This window comes from Condylura cristata, unplaced genomic scaffold, assembly GCF_000260355.1.
Source record: "Condylura cristata isolate star-nosed mole 26May11 unplaced genomic scaffold, ConCri1.0 scaffold00017, whole genome shotgun sequence".
In the NCBI taxonomy this organism is placed as follows: domain Eukaryota; kingdom Metazoa; phylum Chordata; class Mammalia; order Eulipotyphla; family Talpidae; genus Condylura; species Condylura cristata.
In genome coordinates this window covers 37356616-37383541 of record NW_004567118.1, presented here as the reverse complement: position 1 = coordinate 37383541, position 26926 = coordinate 37356616, and the positions used below count along the sequence as shown (strand labels likewise).

The following is a 26926-nucleotide window of genomic DNA, read 5'->3' as shown; positions in this document are numbered from 1 at the left end:
ATTGGTACAGTATTTCATTTCTGTGGATTAGGCATTTATGCCCTTTGTCTATTTTGTTTCTCTACTCAGATCTTCAAATTAATTTTATGAATTCTTTGAGTCATTTGCCTTTAAATTCTGGGCATGATTTTTTTTTTTTTTTCTTCAAGCCATTAGGCAGTCAGTGTAATCTTTAGAATTTCTTCCATTGCTTTTAGGCTTAGAAGATCCTTCTCTACTGAGGGAATCATTCGTGCTTTTGGCCAACACTTTCAGCTTCCGAACCTAAGTCTTGCTGACTCTTGTGACCTTGAGCTTCTGTGGAGCTGTGTGGTAAGGTCAGGCAGTGACTGTGAGAAGAAGTGGTTGCGCATCTGGCCTTGAGCCTTGAATTGCTGATGCAAGACCCTCCAAATCCTGTGCTGTCCAATCTGTCGCCTCTAAGCACATGCAATTATTTACATTCATGTAAAATTCAAATGTCAGCGTCTCAGCCCCACTAGCCACATACAGGTGCTCTGCAGTCCTGAGTGGCCATGGCCACTGCACTGGACAGCACAGATAGGGAACATTTCCGTTCTCCCAGGGGACCTGGTGACACTGCCTCATCTCTTTCCCTTTGCACGATGACCACTCATTTACTGGGGTGATTGATCCCAAGAAACTGGGGTCCTGAGAAATTGGGTGTCCCACCAGGACATATTTGCCAGGAGTGAGGAATATTTTTTTTAAACCAATGGAATTGGTTAAAATTGACTTTTAAACCAATGAAACTTGAATTAAGTCCTTAAAAAAAAAACCAATAGGATAATCTGACCTTTTAGCTTCTTTTATTCTATTTATCTACTTACTAGTTAAGTGTTTTATTACCTCGTAAGGCAAATTTCCAACTTATTCATTTTTTTTTTTTTTTACGTTCTTTGTTTATTCCACAAGGTAAACCCTAGGATCATTTTGTTTTGGGATGCTCTTCTAGTGGAGATTGAAATTGTGTTGAAGTGGTACATTCATTTGTAAGGACTAGTTTGGACTGAATCAACAGCAACAGGAGGGAAATAAGGAATGAACATACATATGTATACGTATATATATATACATGTACACACACATACAAATTTTATAAAGCTAAATCCATTGCTCTTAGAAAACTATACTTTTTCCTGTATACTTTACTTTTTCCCCTCCCACTCTTTTGGGGTTAAGATGACCTTTCAATTAAAAAGACTGTGATTAGAATCACTGCCTTTTTCTAAGTGCATAAGGAACAAAATACATTTTGGTAATTTTCCTGATAGGTGAACTCTCAAGTCTGGATTAGTGTTCCAACAGTCTTCATTGTGCAGGTCACTTGTTTGGGCAGGGATTGGTATTGGGGGTAACTGTTGTGAAATGAATCCTTTTTTATATCCACTTACATGTTTCCCTAACAGAAATCTAAATTCACTTAACCAACCATCTGTTGAATACCTTGAATGAGACCTGGCCTTCTCTGTAGACCCAGAGTCTGACAAGAGATGTAAGAGTAGTGAGCACAAAATTATAATGAGGAATTATTTCAGAACCAAGATTTCTGATTTCAGGGGAAATCAGAAAGCTAGCTTTTTGGGAAAACTTAGGGCCCAGTGTTTGCTGAATGAATGCATGCATGCATGAATGCCACAAATTAAGACTCAGGACTGGGTTTGTCTTTTTCTTTTGGACGCCCGAATATCCTATATGTGAGTATGGGTGTGGTGGTGGTTTTGCTTTAGGCATAGACCAACTCATTTCTTTTTGTCTTTATTTGTAAATTACCAAGTTGGTTATGGGAGCTTATCTTTTCATCAAGTCTTTCTGCTTTGACTGGGGTCCAGACTCAAGGATATAGAAAGTGCCCCTGTCTTTTGCAGCCTGGAGTTAAGGTGTGTCTTTTTTTTTTTTAAAGATTTATTTATTTGTGCATACAGAACTGGGGTACAGGCCAGAGGCTCAGGGGCGGTGAGAGGCTTCACCAGAGACAGAGTAGGGAACAGAACAGGTAGATCAACGAAGTACACTCCTGAGGGGAGCAGCGGGTGGGCCAGGAGAGGTCTGCCACACCATGTGGTCACCTCCGGGGCAGGCAGGAGCCAACTCATGCGGAAGCGGCTTTAGATTCTCAGTGCTGTGCTTTAACCCACTGCGCCACCAGGGAGGGCCAAGGTGTGTCTTTATAGACATTTTAAACAGAAAACTAGAATGCATTCCCAAAATGGGAGAAAATAAAATGAACCAGTCTTTCCAATGTGCTGTCAGCCGAAGCACCTCTGCTACATGCATTCTGTCCCAAGGCGTTCTCAGCCTGACACAACACAAGAATGGTAATTCAAAGCCTAAGATGCTCATTTAAAAATACACCCTTCTCAGAGGCCTCTCTGGTGGCATAAGGGATTGTCTCAGTACTAGGCAGCTACCCGCTGCTACTGCAGCATGTTTGATCGCCCGCCAAGGAGCTGACCCACATGGCGCGGCAGACCTCTCCTGTCCTGCTGGCTGCTCCCCTCAGCAGTGCATTTCAGCACATCTGCCTGTTCTGCTCCCCACTCTGTCTCTGGTGAATCCTCTCACCCTCCCCACCTCTGGTCTACACCCTAGTTCTTGTTGTATGCATAAAGAAATAAATCTTAAAAAATTCCAATGAGCCTTCCCTCCTTTATATGAAGGAAGTGGCCCCCTGGGAAAGTCCTGACCTCTGTAACTCTGCAAGCTTAATTCTCTTTTTTTTTTATTTTATTTTTTATTTTTTTTTTAAAGATTTTATTTGTGCATACAGAACTGGGGTACAGGCCAGAGGCTTAGGGGCGGTGAGAGGCTTCACCAGAGACAGAGTGGGCAACAGAACAGGCAGATGGTCAAAGTACACTGCTGAGGGGAGCAGCGGGCGGGCCAGGAGAGGTCTGCCACACCATGCGGTCACCTCCAGGGCCGGCGGGAATCAAACTCATGCAGAAGCGGCTTTAGATTCTCAGTGCTGTGCTGCTGTGTTTTAACCCGCTGAGCTACCAGGGAGGGCCCTAATTCTCTTTTTCACAACTAAAGTTAACTCTACTCTCAGCATTAACATGGTAAAGGACCTAAACACTTTACAGTGTTTAATACCAAAAAGATAACTTGGCCTGACCTGGGTAAACTGTATGAAGGTGCTTTGGAAACTTTAAATACAGGTATGTGATGTATGCAATGTATGCATAGCTATATGCACAAACAAGGTATAGATGGATTTCTAGAAGATACTTAAAAAAGTTTGATTAAGATTATGGTCCCATGTTGAAGTGATAGAATTTCCATTTTTATAGGAAAGCATTTTACAAGTGTCTACAGATGCAATGTCACTGAAGATTTTGTGGAGGGAAGAGGTGACAAATTTGGAGAGAATTGTGGGCCCCTAACACATGCCTTCTGACGGTCAGTGTCAGGCTATGCCGGCATGCTTGAATGCCTACTTCTTTTCAAAGTCAAGTGAGTGTTGGAGGACTATGGGTGTTTTGGTAGCAGGTGTGGTGTGGTGACATGAATAAAGGTGTGATTCCACGCCTTTAAGTTATATAGACCAATGTTACCTCAATAATAAAAATAATTAAAATTGGCCTAGAAAATGAGGCCATCCCTCAGAAACAGGCCCCCCAAAAGCATGCTACTCAAAAAATATGGTACTTTGAAGAAATTTGAGAAAATGGCAGAGGTCATGCTGACCCCCTGCCCTTCTCCCCTGAACAGGTCATTAGCCCTCAGGTGAGAATCCTTCTCTTTACCTGAAGGAAAGGCGCAGCTTTCTCTCCAAAGACCAGACAGAGGCCACCCAGCACAGTCAGTGTCCCCCAGTTGCTACACTTCCCCCGAACTCTCTGACTGGTTCTATTTCTGTAGCTGGTTCACTCTTCATCAAACCCAGAATAGAATCAGTCACATTTAACTGCTTTGTGTCTTCATTACCTTACAAAAATTTCTGTGTCACATAAAACTTACATGAAATGCATCTTGATGACTTTTTCTTATTAATCTTTGTAAGTTTAGTTTTTAGACCCAGCCAGAGACCTTAAGAGGGTTTAGGATAACTATTTCCTCCCCTAAACATTTCATCAAAATTCTTTTAGTTTCAGAGCTTCTGGAAATACAAAGGTCTTTCTAGTGGTGGGGTGGGAGTAGTGAAGAGCCAAAGGCATCCTCAGAGGAAGTTGTCTTAAAGTTTCAAAAGATCAGGGGAGAATGGGGAGAAATGAGAAAACAGACCTTGATGCATGTGAAGAAATCAAATAACTCTCCACATCTTAGAGCAGATTGAATTTACATTTTACTTTAAAAAAAGGGAGGGGTGAGGTACATACACAGGGAGGGAAATGGGGCGGGAACAACACGGTCTGAAATGGATCTCTGCAATCCCCTATATTCATCAAGCTTTGTCTGTTGGTCAGGCAAGGTTTCTCCTGCTGGCTTATACCTGCTTACAATATTAACAAGGTTGTAGTCAAGGGAGCTGCCAAAGTGTAGGCCTTCATGGAAAGGGGAGGAAGGTATCATATACAATGTAAGTTTACAATACATAACATTTTCTTTAAATGATGTAACGCAGTCGCAGGAAGAAGTTAACAATACTAACACGAGAATAATCAAATTTTTGCTTGCTATCCATGTACAGCAACTAACTGCTTTACAAAAAAGCAAAATAATACAATATATCATCACATGTATTTACAGTGTAGTAAATATACTTTTCTGTCAAATTTTACACAAACTATTTACAGGTGAATATACTGCATTAAAAAAAATTGTGTGGCTGACACTAGGAGTGAATTTTTGTATAAGTCCATTGCATAACATTGAATAAGACATGCCTAATTGTTGGGGGGAGGGTGAGAAGGGAATGTAAAAACAAAAAAGAAAACAACATCGAAAACCCTAAAGCCCATGAAACTGGAAGGGTTGCTGGCTTATATTCTGTTTGCCCCTGTGCATCCACTGGTGGGCTCAGAAGCTGAGCGTCACTGTGGTGTCCTCAGAGCCAGGCTCAGGACCCTCAGGGCCAACATTTGGTAAGGAAGAAGCGGTGTAAGTGGACACAGGCCAGAGCACTCACCACTCTCCCCAGAGCTAGTGAACTGCCTCTCTGTGTTGGCAAACAAGGGCATGGTCCTGGGAGGAGACAGTAAGTAAATTAAACAGGAAAATGTGATGAGTTACCATTTTTCCTCTTTAAAAAGTCAGGGAAAACACCTATCAATCTTGACCAAATGACTTATAATGGCCATCTGAATTACACAATATGGGCAACTTGCTCTGAACTTCAAAATTTCTTGTACAGATTACAATTTTGAGACTTAAAAGTGCTCTCTCAAGCAAAGCACACTGGAGACTTAACTTATATTCATTTTAGTTACTTGGAAAGTGAGATTTCCCTCAGAGTCAGTTCTTTAGACAAGGTAAATTTGAAATCTTAGGAAGCTTCAAATTCCCAAATGCAATGGTTAACATTATTTCTGCAGTTCAAAGAAGGCTCAATTTTGATTTGTGCAACGCTGATCATTTCATGAGGTGCTTCAAGTGAATTCATTATACTGGAGGGAGATAATGAATAACTCTAAGAAATATCATACCCTGAAAAAACTCCTTTAAAAAAGATCCATGTTTTTTAACAGTAAGCCTTTCGAAGTTTCCCTACTCTGATGGAAGAAGCAAAGTAGCATAACACCACCCAATGCTGTATGTACCAAACTATCCAACAAAGAAAAAGGGTGAACTGAAATGACTACAGGGTTACAACTGCTATTTATTCCAGAAGCCAAGAAGTTGTGATACCTATGCCAGAGATGGGTGAGAACCAAGACCTGAAGGGCAGCTTGGCGCCTTGGCACTGGCTGCTAATGATCTATTTCTAACTCAGCTTGAGTCTTAGCTTCTGTCATCTCAGTTGCTCTGTTGTCAAACATTCCATTTTAGTGCAGCTCCTACAATAGTTATAAACAAAAGTGTAGTGAATTGCACCTGTTTTCAATATTTTCCAACAATTCTATGTCAAAATAACTATTATACTAAGTCGTTTTTTTTTTTTATTTTGGCAAATGGTTCTTTCCCCAAGACTATAAACAAATTAACAAAATTAAATTCTTGTTATTTCTGAATATCAAAAGCAATTTTATTTACATTAACATATTACATTGTTATTGTGTGGGTAAATGTGAAATGTGTTATATTATTAAAATCAGAACACTTAAAAGTACCATTATTTATTGATTTAGCTGTGGAATTTAATTTACTGAAATCCACTCATAAAGTAGCACTACAGGAAACTTCCCCTCCCCTCAATTTCTTTTCCCCTTCCAAAACTGTTACATCTTAATGCATAAAATTAATCTGGGAGTTGGAGGATCTTTCTGTAATAAATATGGTTTAGTCCTTAACTGGAACACCCAGATGCTAATATGCTCACTGAAGTCAAATTATTTTGCACATTTCAGGTACCACAAGGAAATGAATCTGCATTATTCTGGAAATTCCAAGGCTACAAAGACCCACACCTCAGTGGAACAACAACCCTCAGGCCCCCTGTTGTCCTACTAACTCAGGCTGAACAGGCTTTTCACAGTGATCACATGCAAACCTATCATAGAGAATCTAAATGTCTTGTTAAAGAGAGACCAGATTTTTTTGGAGGAGAGAGAGAAGATTAAAGACATTTAAGGATCATTTTGTTGCACAAATTTCTGATAATATATACCATACTCTATATTGTTGGGGAAATTATTAAACAAAATAAAAGCATCAGCTACTCTAAAAATCACGTACCATTAATTCTGCTATGGAGCTAATGCAAATATCTATGAAAATTACTTTCTAGGAACAATTTTTAACATATTGTTCATGGATTACCCTGCTCAGAATTATTTAGGAGAAAGGAGAAGAAAAATGTACAGTTACTATACTTAGTATAGTTTTGTCTTACAAAAACAAAAACAACTTTTAGCATATTTAAAGATCAAAAGATAATGAACTGGAGAAAAATAAACTAGTTTGAATGACCGAGTTTGGATAAGGCCTCAGAACTTATAACTTTAATTTGGTAATGTTAAGATAATATGTGGTTATATTTATTTACCTGTAATTATTGCTAACACTCAAGTGTTAGTATTTAAGAACCCACTAAAAAATACTAAGTCCCTCCACCCCCCAAAGTACCTAGCCTGTGGCTTTCTGGTATGAAGTTACTGAGGCTTGACCTCCATCATTCCTTCAGTTTTGTAAGGTAAAAAAAGTACACAGCTAAAAGTCAGATTAAACATACTGGGATTATAATATTTTTTCCCCATAAACTTCTATCTTGAAAAGTGTGTAAATAAGACTAACACTTTATGTTGTATGATGAAGGGGAAACATAGAAGGCAGAGCTCTGTGCAAATGGCTTTCATTGCTGGCCAGTAGTAGCAGGATTCAAGAATTTGTCCTCTCTCACACTGGGATGTTCTCAGTTCAAATATCTGAATTTCCCACTGTCTTTGCACTTGTTCTGAACATTTGCTTAAACCAGACACACGCCAAAAAAATGAAGGAAAAAAATGTTAATGAAAAAAGCAGCATTAAATTTAGGCAATGCTTCCAAGAATTGATCATCTGGCAACATGGCAGACTGGAAGGGCTCATTGTAAAACAGAAAGTGCAGCATCACAGCACGGTGGTGAAGGGTCACTAGTGAAGAGCCCGAGGAAAGTTAAGTCTGTTGGAAAAAGGAAAGGAAGAAAGCTTCACACGATCTTCTTAATGCTATTACGTTTGAAACTGCTAGCACTTCTTTGCTTCTGCACTTGGCTTGCGGATCCATGGCGAGTTCGTCCACTGTTACAGTGCCCAGTGGTGGGGGAGAGTTCAACGTTCTCCTTGTCGATTCCTGGAGAGAGACAGAGCAGTCAGTCATCCCTCTCCTCTGGGGTGAAGCTCTAGGATTGAATCTCCAGATTTGTATAGGAGAGACAACCTGGACCTGGCAAACCATTTTTGTATGTTCCATTTTAACAGTCAACTGCTAGAGTGTTTGCAAAGACCTTGTCACACAGAAAATCCTTGAGAAAATGCAAAGAAAAGCTACAGACAGGCAGGCTTCAGCTGAACAGTAGGCTAAGCAGTCCCAAGGAACACTAGAACTCCTTCCTCCAAATCATACCAGAAGCTTCCAGCAGAGGTCAGCTGTTAGTTACATATCCCGAATGGTGTCTCTACACGAATGCTCTCCAGTTGCAGAAAGTAATGAAATCTGTCATTTCAAAGAAAGGTAGATACTTTTTAAAAAAATTTAAATCAGTGCGCAAATATTTATTGAGAAAATAATATATCACAAAGGTCACAGGCTAAGGAATTTGCTTTGACCTTTTCAAATATGGCAAGTCATTTCAGGTTCCACACTTTAAAAAGAGGCCACTTCTCTCGTGGAGGCAAGTAAACCTTCCAAATGGAGTCTTATGATGAATTTCACAAATAGTCTAAGTAGTAACTTCATAAAAAGTAAAAACCAAGACTTTTTTTTTAATTCATCAGCTTAGTGAAGATTACAAATGAGACAGGTAACAGAACAGTGTTACCTCTGGGGTGGCCATGGCCAGAAAGGGGTACTAAGTGATTTCTTGGGGTACCGGTCATTTCTTTCTTGATCTGGATGTTGGATTTTCAAGTGTATTTACTTAGATGTTCAAGTTGTACACATATGACTTGTGTCTTTTTCTCTTACATTTTAATAAAATTTACCAACATAATTAGACTGATTATCCACTTATGATATAACTACTAGTGGGAAAACAAAAAACTAGTGAGAACTTAATCAAAATTTAAAATGTTAATTGATATTTACTGACACATAAAGATGACCATAATTTCGGAGGAAGAAAAAAGAATCCTTACAGACAGAAAAAAATAAAAGGGCTGGGAAAATATTTGTTAAAAATCTAATCTCTAAAGAAGTAATAAAATCAACTGTTAGATGCAGCTGGAAGTTTTATTATAGACAGTTGGTAGAACTAAATGTTAAATATGCCAGCATGTGAGTTTATAACTTAAAATAAATTTAGATACTGCATTTCTTTGGCCAATACTTTCGTCATAAGTAAAATGAATGTTTTCTGAACTACCTGGGCAAGTGTATCACCTTGCAATAAAACTAAGTTGATTGCCTGCTCAAGGAGAAAATAATGACACAACACATGTTCATTTATATTTACACAGTGGACTCTTGAAAATTGGTATATCTGGACCTATAACAGAAGATAAAAGCAGACTTCTTGGAAAGCTGATTGAAATCTAAAGACTCTGAACAAAGAATTATCTAATGGAAGAAATACTTGAAAATCATGTTTTCCTTTGTTACAATAAAGAGACATTGTAACAATAAAAAAAATCTAATCTCTGGCTGATGTGACACCAAGTAATTTTCACTTTATTCTTAGCTATACGTCTGAATATTTAAATAAACATTAAATTTGAGAATGCAAAGACCTCCATTTTTGGACAAAATGGAACACTTCAGTCAAAATGCATATCACAGGAAGTGTACAAAGACACACTCATCAACTGCTGGCTCATGAACAAGAAATGGGCTCCTCTTTCTAGAAGGCACACAGTCTTCATATGGACATAACATGGAATTCAATAAAGCCTCTAAATGTGCATGAACTGATTTATGTAAGGTCAAAGGGTTTTTGCTATTATGAACTTATCAAAGGAACAATACATTTGTCAGTGTTTTTTTTGTTTTTTGTTTTTTTTAAATGAAAAAAGAGCACTGGTCTAGGAGTATGAATGGAGTTAAAAATGTTAGCTAACCCTCCCCAGGAGCCAAGCATAGAGAACCAATATCTCAAGTCTGTTCAGTTTCAATTTGGTCCATATGTAGGAAGAAAACATCACTACATTTATAGAATTTTTCTCTGGATAACAGAATTCTGGATAATTTTTATTTCTTTCAGATAGGTATTTGCACCTTCTCCACAGTTATTTAAAAAATAACAAAACTAAAAGAAGGCTGCTCACGAAGTCCTGAGTGTTCTATGAACTTTGAGATGTTTATGCGAGCTCTTTTCATGGCCTTGGCTTATGAGATAAAATTCTCTTCAGTTTTTCCCATCTCTTCAGTTTTCTCACCCTTTGTGATGTATTCTTCTCACACCAGACAAAAATGATCTTTTCTCTCTGCCTTAACTTATATTAAATTTTTCTATACCATAATAATTTGTATATATGTCTGCTTTCCTCTACTAGAGTAAAAATCCTTAGAAGAACAAAGATCATTATTTATTTTTGGTTTCCTTTATCATCTAGTTGATGTCTTTTTCAATCAATAATGGTGAAACTGGATGCTCCCATTTTTTAGTGATGGCTTGTTAATTCAGAGCCAAAAGCATGTAATCTCTGATCTCCAGGGAGTGGTGATATATTTTTAGTGGAAAAATTAAAGAAAAACATTTTGCTTCCTCTATCAAAAATTACCAGAACTTGTCAGGTATCTGACCTCCCATTTCCTTAAATTTACATGTGACCAAAAGTTCAAGTTTAATAGCTCTTTATCTTCCTGATTTCCTTAACTGGAAATCATATTCAGGCAAAACTAGGGCTTTAAACAGAAACGAACTGTGGATAGCCATCAGGAGGGCACTTGAGGGTTGTAGCTGTCAGCAACCTACCAGCCTGGAGCTCTTCCTTATGCTTTGCAACCTCCGGTGGAGTCTCCCACCTTTGGACCATGATTCACTCTGGGGGGAGCATGCACGCACGCACGCACGCACGCACGCACGCACGCACGCACGCACGCACGCACTCATTCATTCATTCATTCATTCATTCATTCATTCATTCATTCATTCATGGTGACAATGCTCCCATCTGAGGACAAGGGCTGGCTCAGTGCTGTTCTTAGGTACTTGTCCTCAACAGATTGGGTCACTAGGGTGAAAGTTTCTTTGAAGAAGTACTTAATTCTGAAGAAGTAGTTAATTTTGATTTGTTATGTAAATAACCTCCAGACCTCCAAATAAAAATCCAAAAGCCTGTTTCTCTCCTGTTAAACGTTAAGGGGAAAATACAGGCTATAAAAAGTTGTACATGGGATTACAATCGAGACGGAAAAAAAAATGTGCAAAATGATGTAAAAATAAACTTTGTAATAAAAAAAAACTTAAAAAAAAAAAGAAAAAAAAGTTATACATATACTATGGAAAGAAATGCGTCAAAATGTAAACAGACAGTAATTATCTTATAGCAATGGGGCTGTAGGTGATTTCCCTCCTATTTTTCTTAAAATCCTAATTTTTTCCTTCATGTGCATTTGTTCTTTTAAATAAAAATGTTAGTATAAACAATGACTGAGCATGGTCTTTCATAACCCAAAATCCAATGCTATGCGAGACACTCATGTCCCATTTCAACTCTCAAAATTAATTTTCAAGTCAATTCAATTCTTGTTTTCACATGTATTTCCTACTTAGTAACCCAAGTCTACAAGTAACACACAGGTCACTGTAGCATGACAGATTCCTAAGTGCAACTTTGCAGCAAAGATATAAAAATCTTAGAGGGTCATCTAAAAAATCAATTAAAAAATGCACGCACACACAGTCTTGCTCTTTCTCTCATCTTGAGAAAACCAAATTAGTATGAAGTCATGGTCATAGAATCTTGGTTCTAAGCAAAATTCTCAAAAGTGAGAATTTTGTTAGTGTCCTTTTTCTCTACCTTGTAAAATTCAATCTAGAAACTTCCCTAGAAGCTGATGAAGGACTTGGTTTCAGTATTCTACAGGACCAACTCTCAGTTTGTCAGTCAGACAGCTCAAATGGAGACAGAGCCATCCTGTATTAAATGTGCTGTATTTTAAATTGGTGAGTAGACCTTGATGTCAACTCCTTTTCACCAAGGCCCCTTTGAGGCTTTGTATTCTGATCTCTCTCTTGTCTCTAAGCAGAGGTTCTCTTTTGACCCTCAGGGAGCAGAAATTAAAAAAATCTACTGAGACAGAACACCAGAGGCCACTGCCCAAAAAGAAATAAAGGTGAAAACTTCTATGGTTCTGATTTGCCTGTACAAATTCCCCCACAGATAAGCTGTGCTCAAACATGCAGCCAGTTACAAACATGCAGGGCAGAAGAAGCTGGAAATTCTCTTCAGCAGTCTATTAGTTAAGCACTATGTGTCAATGAACTGTGGCAATTTTAGATACAGATTAAAAAAAAACCTAAATAAATTGTTTTATTTTCCAAATTTAGTAAAATGAGTAAATGGGGAAAATAATTCTGAGATTACATTTACAGTTATTTAGGTTATATGTCCATCTCTTCTGCTTAAATGTGAGTTCCTTGAAGGCAGGCATCAGGGTTTGACAACTAGGGGTAACAATTCAATATAACAAATTATAAAATAATCTTTAAAAATCCATCTTTTTTTTTTTTTTAAACATCAGAACATCTTCCCAAATCGGAACCTAGTATTTCAATGAAATGATTAAAGGATTATTTCTTCTTAGTTCTTGAGAAACTGAGAAAAAATGGGTGCAACTTCTCACAGAAATTACACAACACAAACACAGGACTAAACCTCCGGGCAGCTGCACAGCACTAGCAGGTTATGTGACTCCACACTGTTGCTTAGTTCATTACATCTGCAGTCTGGCAAAACTCTTACATGTATGAGAATAAACATGTCAGAAGACCCAGGCATGAGTGTTGGTTGGACCAGAACTCTTGGTTCTAATCTGACAATTAAGGATAGCAGTGAATTTGCCTATTTCAAAGGGTTGTTAGGAGAATCAGATAAAATAATCTATGTGAACACACTCTGCACATAAATAATCACTACATTAATTAAGATGGTCCTAATCTCTGAAATTATAAAAACCAAGTGATGTACTAAAAGGAGTTTTAGAACAAAGGCACTTGAATTGTGTACTAAAATTTGCAAACCTAATTGCAAGTAAACATAAAATATAAATAATAGAAGAAATCATAAACATGACATGTTCTTATGCTATAGTAATGCATTAAATACATATGTTTATAAATAATTTATATTTATAATTTATATTTACAAATATTTGTATTTTGAGTTGGATCTATGAAACAATAAGGATTCAAGTAATATTTCAGTTAAATTTAATCAAATACTAACACTGCTTTTTCTGTTAAGGTTTGTTCTTCTTGAAAAAAAAAATATAGGAGCTTCAAAGAAAGAAAAGATTTATAGACTTGTCATAAGTGTATCATCTTTTTTTCTTTTCACTCCTTACCAGTGACCATGCTCCTTTTCTTTAAATCACAAAAACATGTGATAGTTTTAATTTCTAAGGGATTTCTAGGGTTAACTTTATATTCAGGAAGAACAAATCTTTTCTAAGCTAAAGCTTTACCTCAAGTCACAAATCCTGCTTTAACTGTCTTTGGAATTTCTTGTTAACTAGCCTGTGTTAGTCCAGGGCTGGGGAGCATCTTCAACATTTAGGGAGAGGATGAAACAGTTCCCTGACATAGCACATCCTTGCAGTGTTGGCACACCCAGATCTTAAAAGCACTCCCCCTCCACTCCAACCCCCTCCCCCCTGGAGGTACAACAGGTTGGGGCACAACACTGAGGCTCTCTACCACCACTGCAGCACAGGAAGCTGATCCACATGGCACAGCAGACCTCTCCTGTCTCGCCAGCTGCTCCCCTCAGCAGTGTGTTTCAGTGGATCTGTCTGCTCTGCTCCTTACTCTATCTCTGGTGAATCCTCTCACCCCCCACTCCTGCATCTGTGGTCTGTACCCCAGTTCTTGTATGCATAGGTGGACACATCTTTTAAAAAAGAGCAAGAATGAAGCAGTGATGGACAAACTGCTCAGTGCGCAGAACAGAATGTGTTGAAGGGGGTTGGTAAATGACGTCTCATGCCATGTGCCCAGGATGAGTGCAGGGTAAGCAAAATTTCGTGCAAAGATGACTAAAGTAAAGAGTACCTTGATGAGGGAACAGCTGCATGAAAACTGTTGATTTAGAGCAAGGCAGAGAAGCTTCACAGAGAGAATGAAGAAAACAAAAAAGTGAGTCATGTCCGTAAGATTTTTTGAAAAGAGTGAAATATGATTAGACACTGGATAATAGTTATGTTCCCTGGCTTTCAGATGGAAACTGGTTTTAATTATGGAATTCTGATAATTAAGTTTCTAATGTTATGATCTATAAATAAACAGTAGAACTTACAACTTTACAGATAGATGTGTTTTTTACCACCTTTATCACAATTAAGAATTTTAATTCAAGAATTAAACTAAAAATGAGACGAAAAACTAGTAGAGATTGTATGACGCAATTACTTAGTTTAAAACTATTCTTTTCTCTTAAGTACAGACTAATAACAAAGATAAAGAAGGAAAAGGAAAGAAAATACAAATTAAGGTCTAGTAATACCATAAGCACATTTCTAAAACACCAAAATTGTTTCAGAGATTTTAAGCAATCTCACAATAGAGGCCTTGAACTTTAAGAGTTCTCTTATTAAGCATGGTAAATGTACTGGGAATGTTACTGACTCTGAGCTAAATTTACATTTAGAGAAATGGTTGTGATAAACTCTATACACACAGTTGTCAGCACTGCTGGTTTAAGAATGTTTATTAATTCCTAGTTATCTACCCAGCTTCCCAGGAGGGAGGTCTGCATTACAGAAGCAAAGTGACTGAATAACTGAGAAGCTTGGACATTGCCCCAAAAGAAAAGAAGTGAATTTAAAATAAGTTTCAAATAACTAGGTCTTAGCTCTAAAAACCAAAAAAAAAAAAAAAAAAACCCCAAAACACCAAAACCCTCATATTCCATTAATAGTAAATAAAATGAGAAAAAAATATTAAAGATGTTTTTCCTACTAAAAAACAAACACAATAAATCACAAATAAGTTAAAAAAAAAACTATAACATATACCTCTTTTTTTAGCCAAAAAGTTATAAAACTGTTTTCATAATTACTGGTTTTTTCCAAATAAATGTCACTCTGACCTAGTACTACAAAGGAAGTCAGAACTGTTATCTATATACATTTTATGACTCTTCCTATTCTGAAATTTAGTTGAGGGTAGGTATCATGTCCTAACAACACCCTTACTCTGTTGGATAAAAAAAAAGGTCTAACAAAGTTCCCTGACATAGTAAACAATAAAAATAATCCATAGAATATTCAGAATTTGGTTATTTTCTACAGAGCAATGTAGTATTAATCTTGTACTTAAAATCTAAGAACTTGCATTGCACATGTAAAATTTGTTAAACCATACAGACCACAAGGAAATAACATCTGTAGTTCAAAAGTGAGACCCAGGCAAAAACTGTCAGGTTTGGTAACCTGAGTCGCTTTCATCTTTAAATATCCTAGAGTCTAGTGGACATTACAAAACAGATGTTCAAATGTTCACTGAATCATGGTAAAATATTAGGAGCTTTTGGTAAAGTATATATTTTAATACACTGGAAATGAATTTTAATGAGTTCTAATTCTAAGCTCACAGAATTCCATTCATATTTTTATTTCTAGTATACCAGCTCGTCAGTACTAAAGAAAATATAGGGTCGCTGCACTTGAATACTTGAAATATTATAAAACATTCAAAATAAGGTTTTAAAAAAGCCTCTCTCTCACACACTAGTTTCTCTGCTTATCACCTAAGAAAACCACTCATGCCTTAGTCTTAAGCAAGAGATAGTCTCATATATATCATCTTTAGGTAGACAGCTTCTATTTTCTAGTTTTAACTATGGTTTTCAATTCAACTCAGCCTAGCTAGACCTAATAATGGATTGTAACATTAAATTTGAAATAGGTTTCTATATACAGTACATGCTATAGTTTCTCTTCAGGATGCTTAGCAGTATTTGGGAAAATGTGAAGAGTCAAAAGTCTCTTTAGCTTACAGCGCCACAGGTGACACAATTTTGTATGTACTGAACTCTGAGTACAGTGCAATGGTTCTGCTGATTCTAAAGTGCAATCTCTACTAGTGAAGGATTCAGAAGCCAATGACTTATGTATTTGAACCAGACTCATAAAACAATTATATAGCTAATGTGCAATCAACAAGGACATAAACAATTAGGCAGCTAGCAGGGGGAACCTCTATTGGTACCTTTATCTTCAACCTGACAACTGTCTCCACTGGTGTCCAATGATGGGTAGAAGCCCTCCAACAATTACTGGGTAAATTCAATATAGAAACAACTAATTATTTTGATAGGTTTAACATCTAGCAGACCAAGAGACAAACTTTTGTCAAAATGAATCAAACTTTAACAGGAGGAATATATACAGAATGCTTATTTTCTAATTGTGGTAACTTTAGTGGTTGACCATTACAAACAAGACATAACCTGGAGAACAGAGAGGTCTACAAAAAAAAAAAAAGGACTCGGAGACCTTCAAGCAAATGGAAGCAATGAGATAAAAATAAACAGACATAAGAAGTAAAAGGGGAAGGAGAAAGGAAAGAAGAAAGATGGGTAAACAAGGAAGGCAATGAGTGTTTTGGTATTGAAACATGGACTGATAACCAAGCACTGGCTTTGGTTCTAGATGGGAACTGCATGCTAAAACAATTAGCTCTTCTAAACCTCAGTACCTTCATTACACATCATATTATAAACTTAAAACTAAATTACCCCAAAATACTAACATTTTTATGGTGGGAGAAGAAAGAATTCAGAGGCTACAGTATCCAAAGCAAAGTAAAATTTAAGCTCATCCCTGGAGCAAGACTACAGGCATATTCCAGGGCAGTATTCTCACATTCTCTGTGGTGCTTATTAAAACAGACTGTGGGCTACCTCCCACTTGGACTTTTCTGCATAGGAGGTTTGGGGTGGAGCTCCAGCATCTTCATTTCTAACAAACTCACAAATGATACTGATGTTGCTGGTCTGGCACCATACTTGTAGAAACAATTTCCTAGGGATAAGTGACAGGTCAAATGAACTTCATTATAATGCGAAAAAAGGTGGCCAGGCTTATTTCTTAGGGGTGGGTGGGAAGGGTTAACCTGACCAGGCATAGTGAAGTGATTGATAAGTAGTAAATGTTGAGTCAGATAATTAGCTTCCTCTATTGAAAGAAACTGTTATTGACCAACACTTATTAGAGTAATAGTCACTTAATCCAATGGTTTATAACAGGAATTGAATATTATATTGCCAAATTCTTCAGAACCTTCAAAACTATATAGTTTAAATGTTAAAATAAAACTGGATTATAAACTAGGGATTTCATTTATGATCTTGTATATCATAAAATAATTATAATACATCATTTGACTTTTTAAAAGAAAATTCATCTAACATTTAAAAACAAAACTGTGCACCTTACAAACTTAGGTGTTGCATACATAAACACTTCAGATAATGGAATTTTGAATAGAAAACATGACCTTCATTACCCACTGTCATCACCTTCTGAATAGAAAACATGACCTTCATTACCCACTGTCATCACCACACACACAACAGCATTAGTTTTGTAATGAATAACACTTCTCAGGTTGACCAGAGTTGTGTAAAACCCTTCACTCTGACAATGAATAAACCCAGAATTCTGTAGGGCTACAATTTCTGCCATCTTGTTTATCTCAGCCCCACGGAACTATTAGCTACTATTTCTCAGTATATCTACATCTTAGTTAAAAGTTGAATTAGTAAACTTTTCTCACTTGCACCTAACAGTGATTGAACAGTAAGTAGTATGCTTAGGGCTTTTAAAGATATTTTCTTGAGATGACTTCTTTGTCTGGTTGTTTACTGGCACCTAGATTTTCAGGTTGGTCTACAGATGGCAGGGAAGTGGGACACTACTGTAGTTTCCCTGTTTTTGGATATAGAATACTATTGTCAGAGAAGGTTAGTATAACTAGTAAGGGAATTATAATTCTACTCACTTATAAGAGTAATGTACCCTAGGACTCTTCCTGCCCAAACTCTTAACAGTATCAACTCGGGAACAAAAGGTTTATGTGAACACACTAAACACTTCACTGTCTAGATGTCTACATATAATAACTCTTTGATGGTGGAAAGCTCTGTAGAATAACAAAATTCAAGTTAGCTACAAGGTAAAGGAGAAATGTAAGATGAACCCCATGATAAAAAGGAGTGAAATCTGCTATGAACTGGTAACAAGGGAGTCCTAATGTTGGTATATTAATAGTATAGCTCAAATTTATATAAAGATTACATTTACTGACCTGGGGAATGCTGGGAAGTTGCAAGTGAGGTCATGGAATTAGAAAGGTTAAGGTTAGCAGTAATACTAAGCTGGCTCTGCACTGCAGGAGGATAAGGAGATGTGGGTGTCAGGAGGGACTCCTCACTGGTTTCTTCATCAATTCCAGGCAAATACGTGTCAATCAAGGCATCAAGAAACTTAACAATAAGCTCAGCATAGTCTGGGATTTGTGTTTGCTGTAATGGAAAATAGGAAATTATTTTAAGTCCATTCTTCCTTTTTTGTAAATCCCCACTGAAGCCAAAAGAAGGTTAACTCAATTTTTGTTTTGGGAATAATTTACTATTTTTCTTCCTTTGTATTGTAGATTATTTCAAAAAGGTGAGGGGGATATGGAGTAATATTCATAGATATCGCACTTACAACTGGGAATTTTATTCAGCTTACTCTTAGAGCTTCCCCATGAGTTTGCAATAGTTGGGAGTCATGCACAAAGACTGAATTTAATCCTAAAACAATACAGCCATCAGGAATGACATCTAGTCAAATTTCCAAGACAGAAAAATGAGCATCATCAGTTTAGTTGCCATTTAGTTTCAACTAATAAACACTTTGAAGGGCCCAGAGGGTTACTGTGGATCAAACTAAAAATTCCTCTATGATAGACTTATTTCAGGCTCATTTTTAAAATGACAGCCCTTGCATATCAATAGATACTCAGAAACAATGAAACAAAATAACAAACTAAGTATCAAATTCTTAAAATTAGAACAAGATGTAGGTATGTCACATTGATTTAGTACCCCCTATATCTAGAACACTGCACTAGGAACTGGGAGCTGGGGGTGGGGGGATCTAACAAGGGGAGAAATAAAAGTCCTGCCTTCAAGGAACCTTTTATCAGTTCGGAGAGTGACCATATACAGAGAAAATAATGAAATACATGTTTATGTAGCACCACATACAACTAATGCTAATCAAAGAACAAAATGAATAGGAGCAAATGAGGACATATTCAGAAGAATAAACCTAGTCTAATAGGGTCAAAGTACAAAGGCTTTTGTGCAGTGTAGTTTAACTATAGGGTAATGCTCTTTACTAGTCACAAGATACTTTTGTGTGTGCATTAAGATCATCAGATACATCAGGGACTGAGAGCAGAAAAGTTCACAGTTTATCATGCTCTTCTGAAAACTCAAGTATAAAATGAATTGTGTTGTTTTTTATAAAAACTACTACATAAACATATTAAAGATACTGCCTCTTGGAAAGAATCTTAAAGTGGAAAACATTTTATAAAAACATGTTTACTCTGAATCATGTTTCTGATTTTCAACATATTGTATGTTCTTAAATAAAGCACACTAATATGACTAAACTTTCATTCAAACAAGAGAAAAATATATCTTACCTTTGAAAAAGGTCCTGCAAATCGCCACAAGCCATTAAAACCAAAACCTGCAATAAATCAAACGTTACTCTTAGAATAAGCATGACTCTTTTAATTGAATAAAAATTTAAGGTTATGTAGTTGATGATATAGAAAATGACTTTGAAAATATATTCTTAGGAGAGTGTCAACGTAGATTAAAACTCTTAAAAATATTCAGTATAATTTAAAAATTTTTATAAAAGGCATCAATTACTGTATAGAATACACATTAACAGTTAGAAGACAACACATGGTGACTGAAGCGTGAGCAAGCCAGCCCCAACAGAAAATTCTGCAGTCTCCGCATTCTGCTACAGCGCACATGCCAGCAAGGTCATCAACCACCCTCCTCCCCATATATTTATTTACTTTGCAGGTAAGATGTCTGATATTGTGGTGGGGATTCTTCATGGTACACCACACTCTGCACAATTCCATGAATTGGATTTAACAAATTTGGATCTTGGCACAATGACAACAGGGTATTGATCTTAGAGTCCAACAAATTGTGCCTAAAAAGTAAGTTAACAGAAGAGCATTTTAGTGAATATTAAATGAAAACATTTAGAAAATGTATTATTCCCTCAGACAAAAATGAAGGGCAATGAGTGCCTTTTACTTCTGTGGTACTGTCACATAACTATACTTCATTATGTGTGACTGGCTGCTGCTCGAGACAAAGCTGACTTCTGTTTGCCACTAAGCATACTTTAGGACTTTTCCTTTCTGGTTACTACTGATATGTACCCAGGGAATGGAATGTAAATTTAACATTAACAGCTTAATACATGCTGAATGTGACTAAACAAGAAAAACAAAATTAGTTTGGGGCAGGCAGAATATATGATTGAATTCAAACTTAAAAGGAAATTAGCTGTTTCTTTTTCTTTTTAAATTTATGCATACAGAACTGGGGTACAGGCCAGAAGTGCAGGAGCAGTGAGCGGATCCACCAGAGACAAGAGTGCAGAGCAGAGCAGGCTGACTGAAGAAATATACTGCCCAGGGAAACAGTGGGCCACGTGGGTCAGCTCTCTGGCAGGGAGCCCCCAGTGCTAGCTTTAACAGGTTTTGCCACCAGGGAGTGCCTAGAAGTTAACTATTTCTAATCCAGCTATACTTCATTCATAAAAATAACCAAGAAATACCTATATAAAATTCTGAAACTTTTACATGAGATTAAATAAAAATAAGGAACTGACACTACGCAGCAGGCCGACATCAGGAATAATATTTCTCAAATTTCTTTAGGTCATTTAGATTTCAACACTTTGAAGCTACTATGATTTTAGCCCCTACTTGGGAAATGAATTTTATTTTCACTTAGCTATGAATAAATACAAAAGTTCTACTGAAAAAAGAAGTCAAAATAGGTATGTTGATTTAAATTTAAATACAGCAGTCTAATAGTTAAGTCCAAAGTAAGAAAAGAAAAATGCTTATTATGAGACACTTAAACTCAACAATAAAAAAATGTTTTCCTTAATAGGCCTAAACTAGGCTTAGTCCACATTAAGCCCATTAAGCCTACAGTCTCTAACCACACCATCTCATTCCCTTCTTTATAACCAATCTGATTCTTTTCTATAACTACTGATTTTTTCCCTAAGCTTTTATAAAGCATTTCACTTCAAAATAGATGAGAAATTATTGATAAATGCAAAAGGAGATGCTTACACAACAGGAAAAACTTTGGGGAAAACAACGCTGGCTTCTGCTAAGTATTCATAAAGAATCCGTTGATCAAACTCATCTGTGGTGTATTTTACCAGTGTAGCCTGCCAAGATGCAAAAAAGCAAAAATAAATTTTTATGTTGTAATCAAATTGTTAACTGTTTTGGGAAGCAGCAGAAGATGGTCTTTCTTCCATGTTTTAATACTTATGAGCCTCCTAAAAATAAATTGGAATAAAAATTTGAGTGGGGTGGGGGGCTCAAAAAGCAAAAACCTTACTAGAACAGTAAGAAGAAGTGCTTGGATCTTCGGATCAGTAAGGACTTCTTCATCCAGGAGAACATTCGACTCAGAGACGGAGACTTTTCGTAAGTGTGGGTGCTGTTGTGCTGAGGAAATCCTTTGAGTTTCTGCAGTAAGATATTGAGTGACAGATCAGCAGTATTAGCTGAATATACACCTGGATACTACTTCACCTAACATATTTTAATGTTAACATTCAACAGCATTTTAATAGAGACTTAAAATGTCAAAGAAACATCATACAGAATTACTATTGTCCTACATGGAGTTTTTGGCCAGCTACTTACAATCATATATTTGATTATTTTTTACACAGATTTCAGGATAATGGTCATGTTAAGGAATGTAAACCTTATCATTTGAAAAAGACTGAAAATTGTTCTTGTATTTCATCCTAAATATTATAAAAAATGGTTGGAAAGCAAATACGACTCTAATGTACTCTCCCACCTTATTTTCAATGATCTAGATCAATTATTAACTTTGTTTCTCACCCATTTCATAATCAGTTTCTGCTACTCTCCTCATTTTGGGGGGTGTTGTGATCCCTGATTCCATTTCTTGCCTTTTAGGAGCCTTTGTGTCTGATATCAAGTGATCAAAACTTTTCCTTGTTCCTATAAACAAAAGTTACAGAATATGGAAGTTCATTAACCACAGTGTCTGTGAATAGGAATATACTAAAAAGAAAATGGTATGGATATAAAGTGGTTAAGTTTTCACTTAAGGATGCCAAGAGCTCAAACAAATCTCTGGGGCACAGTTCCTCTTCTTTATGTCACTTCTTCTTAGGAATTTTGGTCTAAAGACTTTTGTTTCAGGATAGGATGTACCTTATTGGTCCAAATTAAACTGTGATGACTTACACTACACTGGGGGAAACCAAATTCCACCAAAAGTACAGAATACTTGATAATAAATACAGGGTATGCACTGTCTAGTAGCAAAGATCAACTATGTCTGAATAAAGAATTCTGCTTGTCATTGTCATTATGAGAAATTTCCAAATATAGAACCCCCCCCCCAAAATGAAAAAAGATCTGCATACTTAAGTGCTAAACAGACACACCTGGAGATACTTCAAAAAATTGGAAGTAGTAGCATCTTACACTTGCTTTGAGTTTTTCTAATTAGGCAGCACAATAACATGAACTATCTTTCTTTTATTCAAAGTGAAATAGTAAAACCTGATTACTTGGAATCAATATTTTTTTTGTATTCCCAGAATATTTCTCTTATTTTTCTTGGTACAGCACAAAGAACAATTTTGCATACTTTTAACAGCATCATTTTAAAAAAGTGAGATATTTCAACTGAATGCTTGAGAAACAGGTTTTATTAACTTCAAACGTTCGTACTAATAAATATTCACGATAATAACAATTATTAAGACCAAGAAATTTAACAGTCACGAAGATCTAGTACAACCTCTTTATTTCACATACCTATAAACTTAGGAGACAATGAGCAATAAGTGGTCAACCTGAACTCTCATGGCTTAGGAGTTCAGTCTCTTGATGATCAGAGTTAAAAGCTCAAATTTTAGGAAACTCAAATTTCCTAAAGCCATTAGTGCTTTCTATACTCCATGAGAGCACAACAGCAATTTCTTTATTTAGTTTTTCTGTATTTCTCACTCTTCCCTTTTATTTAACTCTTCATTCTTTCTGGCAGATCTCCTTCCACTCCAGAGTGTCAATTATTGATTCTAATTTTGTCTTCAACAATTTTAAATGTGTCACTTGTTTATCTTTCTCTTCCAGAAGTCTAGACACTTTTTTTAATCTCATAGATATGCACTACTAGAATCCTGAGGGTTATCATATATACTAGCCAATCTAAAGTTATCCTCTATTGTAAGTATATTAGTCCCAATCTCTATGAGTGGAATCACTATCCAGCCTGTTTTTGAAATCAGAAACTATGATATCCTTTACTTCCCCTTCTCCCTCCCTACGTGCCCTCATCAGTTAGACCCTAAGTCTGTCCATTCTACTTCAGAAATATCTATCCCAAACCTTCTTATTTCTCCACTGCTTCTCCCTTAGTGTGGGCATACACCTTATTTTGCTTTATTGGCTGTGCCAAATTCTTAAATGCCAAAATATCTTCCGATTTCTCTACAACTGTAGACAAAACAATCAAACAAAAAACAAACAAAAAAAAATTTCCTAAGAACAGAATTTGGTAATATCTCTACCCCATTTAGATCTCTGCTAGATACAAGTGAAGGTTAAATTCTTTTATCAAGGCACACAGTCTTCCACAATCTAGTTCCAATTCTTCTCATTTCCTACCCAATTGCTTTTTCTGACTTTTTTTAAACTCATGCTACTTCCCTCATTTCTTGCATGCATGCCTTCCTTACCCTGTGTCTGTCTACCTAAAAATCATGTACTGAATCATTAAGTCTCATTTCAAACATTATCTCCTCTCTGCTGCTTTTCCTAATTTCCACAGATGTAACCAGCTGACTGTAAGTCTCAGTCACCAGACTGAGCTCTTCAAGACAGAAAACATGACTTTTTCATATAGCACATGGGTTGAACAAATTTATTATCACCTTTTCTCTGAAGTCAGTTTTTCATTTGTAACTTCCTTGACATGAAAACCCAGAATCACAAAACATTCTGTAATTAGGAAATTCAGACTACTTAGAACAAAATATACATGGAAAGGACCTCAAACAAAAGGAAGGAAACCTATATGACAAGTAACAGTAATTAATATTCACAGTTCCAATTTCTTTCATGAATTACTGACAGGTTATTCATTGGATACTTCATTGTCCACTGATTTCTTTATAAACACAATGTTTATTTTCCCAATGTCTAAAGATACTGAAGATATATTCGTGTGGATAACTGAAACACTAAGCTATTCAGAGAGCTGGTGAGTGAACTGATCCCAAAGTACTCAAGTAACAATGAAAACTTTAGCTCAAGTTGTGCCTTTGCACTTCCTCTGTGTGAAGTGGATCAATTAATTCATGTATTTTTAATTCTTGAAAGAGGAAAGGATCTTACAGCATTTGGGGTATAGTTCTTACTGACAGTTGTTAGTGTAACTAAGCACCTTAACTTTTAAGAATCATATGTTCTTATGGTAAAAAAAAAAAAAAATACAGCAACTGATAAGCCTTACCTTTTTGTCTTTTAAAAGACAGCAAACAGTATTATCAGCAGCTTCATAGCACATTGGTAACTTTGGGAACTATATCATGAGAGGCCTGCATCTAAGTGTAGTTAGACTCTTCCTTTCTCATGTGTACCTAATGTCTTTTCTATTCCATTTCCCACTGGCTGGCCACAGCAGAACAAAACAAGGAGAGCTACTGTATTTTGTCTAAGAGTCAGAATAAAACTATTTTAGGCCCTCCCTGGTGGCGCAGCGGGTTAAAACACAGCACTAAGAAGCTTAAGCCACTTCCGCATGAGTTTGATTCCCAACTGCCCTGGAAGAGATCCACATGGTGTGGCAGACCTCTCCTGACCTGCCTGCTGCTCCCCTCAGCAGTATATTTGGTCGATCTGCCTGTTCTGCTCCCCTCTCTGTCTCTGGTGAATCCTCTCACCCTCCACATCTCTGGCCTGTACCCCAGTTCTATATGCATAAATGAATAAATCTTAAAAAAAAACAACTATTTTAATTACCATTCTCATTCCTCTATCTTTAAATGACAGAGCTTAACTGATCAAACTCTCTTTTAATTGGCATTAGGTATTTTGCTGTATCAAAACTAGGAGATTTTGATAATCTTAAATACTTTCAACTAATTTTCAAGAGTGAAAGTGAGCATTTAAAAAGAAAATTCTAAACAGTTCAACATGAATTTGGTAAACTAACCAAGCAATTTCTTAGTGTTGGCTTGTGATGGCTGCCCCATGTCCAAACTCATGGATTTCCTGGCTCGAGGACTGGTTTGGCCCACATTGGGATAGGTGGCTGCAAGGTACCCTTCAGACCCTTTGGGAGAGGACCATGGCTGATTCTCCTTTAGTGTCCTAAGAGATTTAAACAGTTCAAAAGAAATAATTAGCATGGTGACAAATAGAACTAATGTTTGTCCCTCACAAGTGGCTGTCCTATTTCGTGTTGATAGCAACCAATTAATTTTGAATGCACTTTAAAGGGCTTTAGGGTACAAAGTCTTAACATATTCCCAGAGATATCAAATTTCTTGTCATGATACATGACACATACACATCAAATGCTACACAGAATTGTGCTGAACTGATTTTTCAGTCAGGAAAATCAAGTCTAAATAGATAACTGTATTCTTGGTTTAAAAACTAAGGAAATCAGCCTTAACTTATATGTTGACTGGAGAACAGGAGCAAATTCACTTTCTCATTTCATTACAAAAAGGGCATATCTCAAAAAAATACAATCACAGGAGTGACTGAAGAATAGGATTACAGTAAACCAAGTATGCCTGGGAAGTTTTTGTATATGTCGTTAAAATATAGACATTACAGATGACTTTTTATCAAAAAGTAGCATGTTGATAAATTAACTATTAGCTCTATACATACAAGACTCCTTTTCTCTCCAATATTGTACCTGAAACTTAAAGATGCTTATGTTTAATTTTTCATATAATTCTCCATGTTATAGTAAAAAATACACTACCCAAAACCCATAACAGTAGGCCCAATTTGATTATCTTATCACCTAAACCTTACTATAGAAAATCTTTTAATAATGTTAGTGGCTTTATAAAAAAATGGAAGGAACATGCTGGCACATATATTTTTTCTAATCTGAATATACTTAGCTTTCTATAATGAAGCATACAATTGCTTTAATTTCATGCTGTTTTTTCCCCAAGGCTCTTTCCTGCAATCCAGTATTCTCAAAATCACCTCTTTTAATTTAACTGGTTTGTGCTTAAAAGAGGCAAACTAATGTTAACATTAGTACATTAGGCTGAAAGAATAGCAACTTTCTTACTATTAGCCCACATAAAATATTGTAGCCATTTATAAAATGAGTTTTGATTTACATACCATTTTTAGATTATATTTAGACTCCCTTCTCTATTACCTTCTGGATTATTTTGCTGCTTGTGCCCACAACCTGACTGTAATTATGTAATTGTGGGAGAACAAGTCCACGTACCGATAGCTAGGGTCACCATGATGGAGGGGATATGTATCCATAGGAATATTTTCCATTGAAATATCAGTAAGAAGAAGAGACTTTCTATGTTTTAGGCTACAGCGACTTCGAACCTCTTCAGACACTGTGAGCAAAGCTAAAAGAGAAAAAAAAAGGGCAGAACAAAAAAAGTTAACACATCACTAGTGTGACTTAAAACAGCATA

At 36.4% G+C, this 26926-nt stretch overlaps 1 protein-coding gene across 1 annotated transcript in view; it reads right to left on the bottom strand.

Annotated features, from left to right (window-relative positions):
- Positions 1-4275: 4275 nt before the first annotated feature.
- The window catches only part of NF1 (neurofibromin 1), a 244417-nt gene continuing 221766 nt past the window's right edge, over positions 4276-26926 (bottom strand). Inside the window, exons 49-57 of the mRNA XM_004685158.2 lie at positions 26722-26857; positions 25447-25604; positions 22095-22217; positions 21577-21707; positions 21300-21400; positions 19992-20134; positions 19602-19648; positions 18210-18426; positions 4276-7873 (exon numbers count right to left, since the gene is read on the bottom strand). Coding sequence (XP_004685215.1) covers positions 7731-7873; positions 18210-18426; positions 19602-19648; positions 19992-20134; positions 21300-21400; positions 21577-21707; positions 22095-22217; positions 25447-25604; positions 26722-26857 — 1199 coding nt within the window. The 3' untranslated portion in view covers positions 4276-7730. The remainder of the gene's footprint in view (positions 7874-18209; positions 18427-19601; positions 19649-19991; positions 20135-21299; positions 21401-21576; positions 21708-22094; positions 22218-25446; positions 25605-26721; positions 26858-26926) is intronic.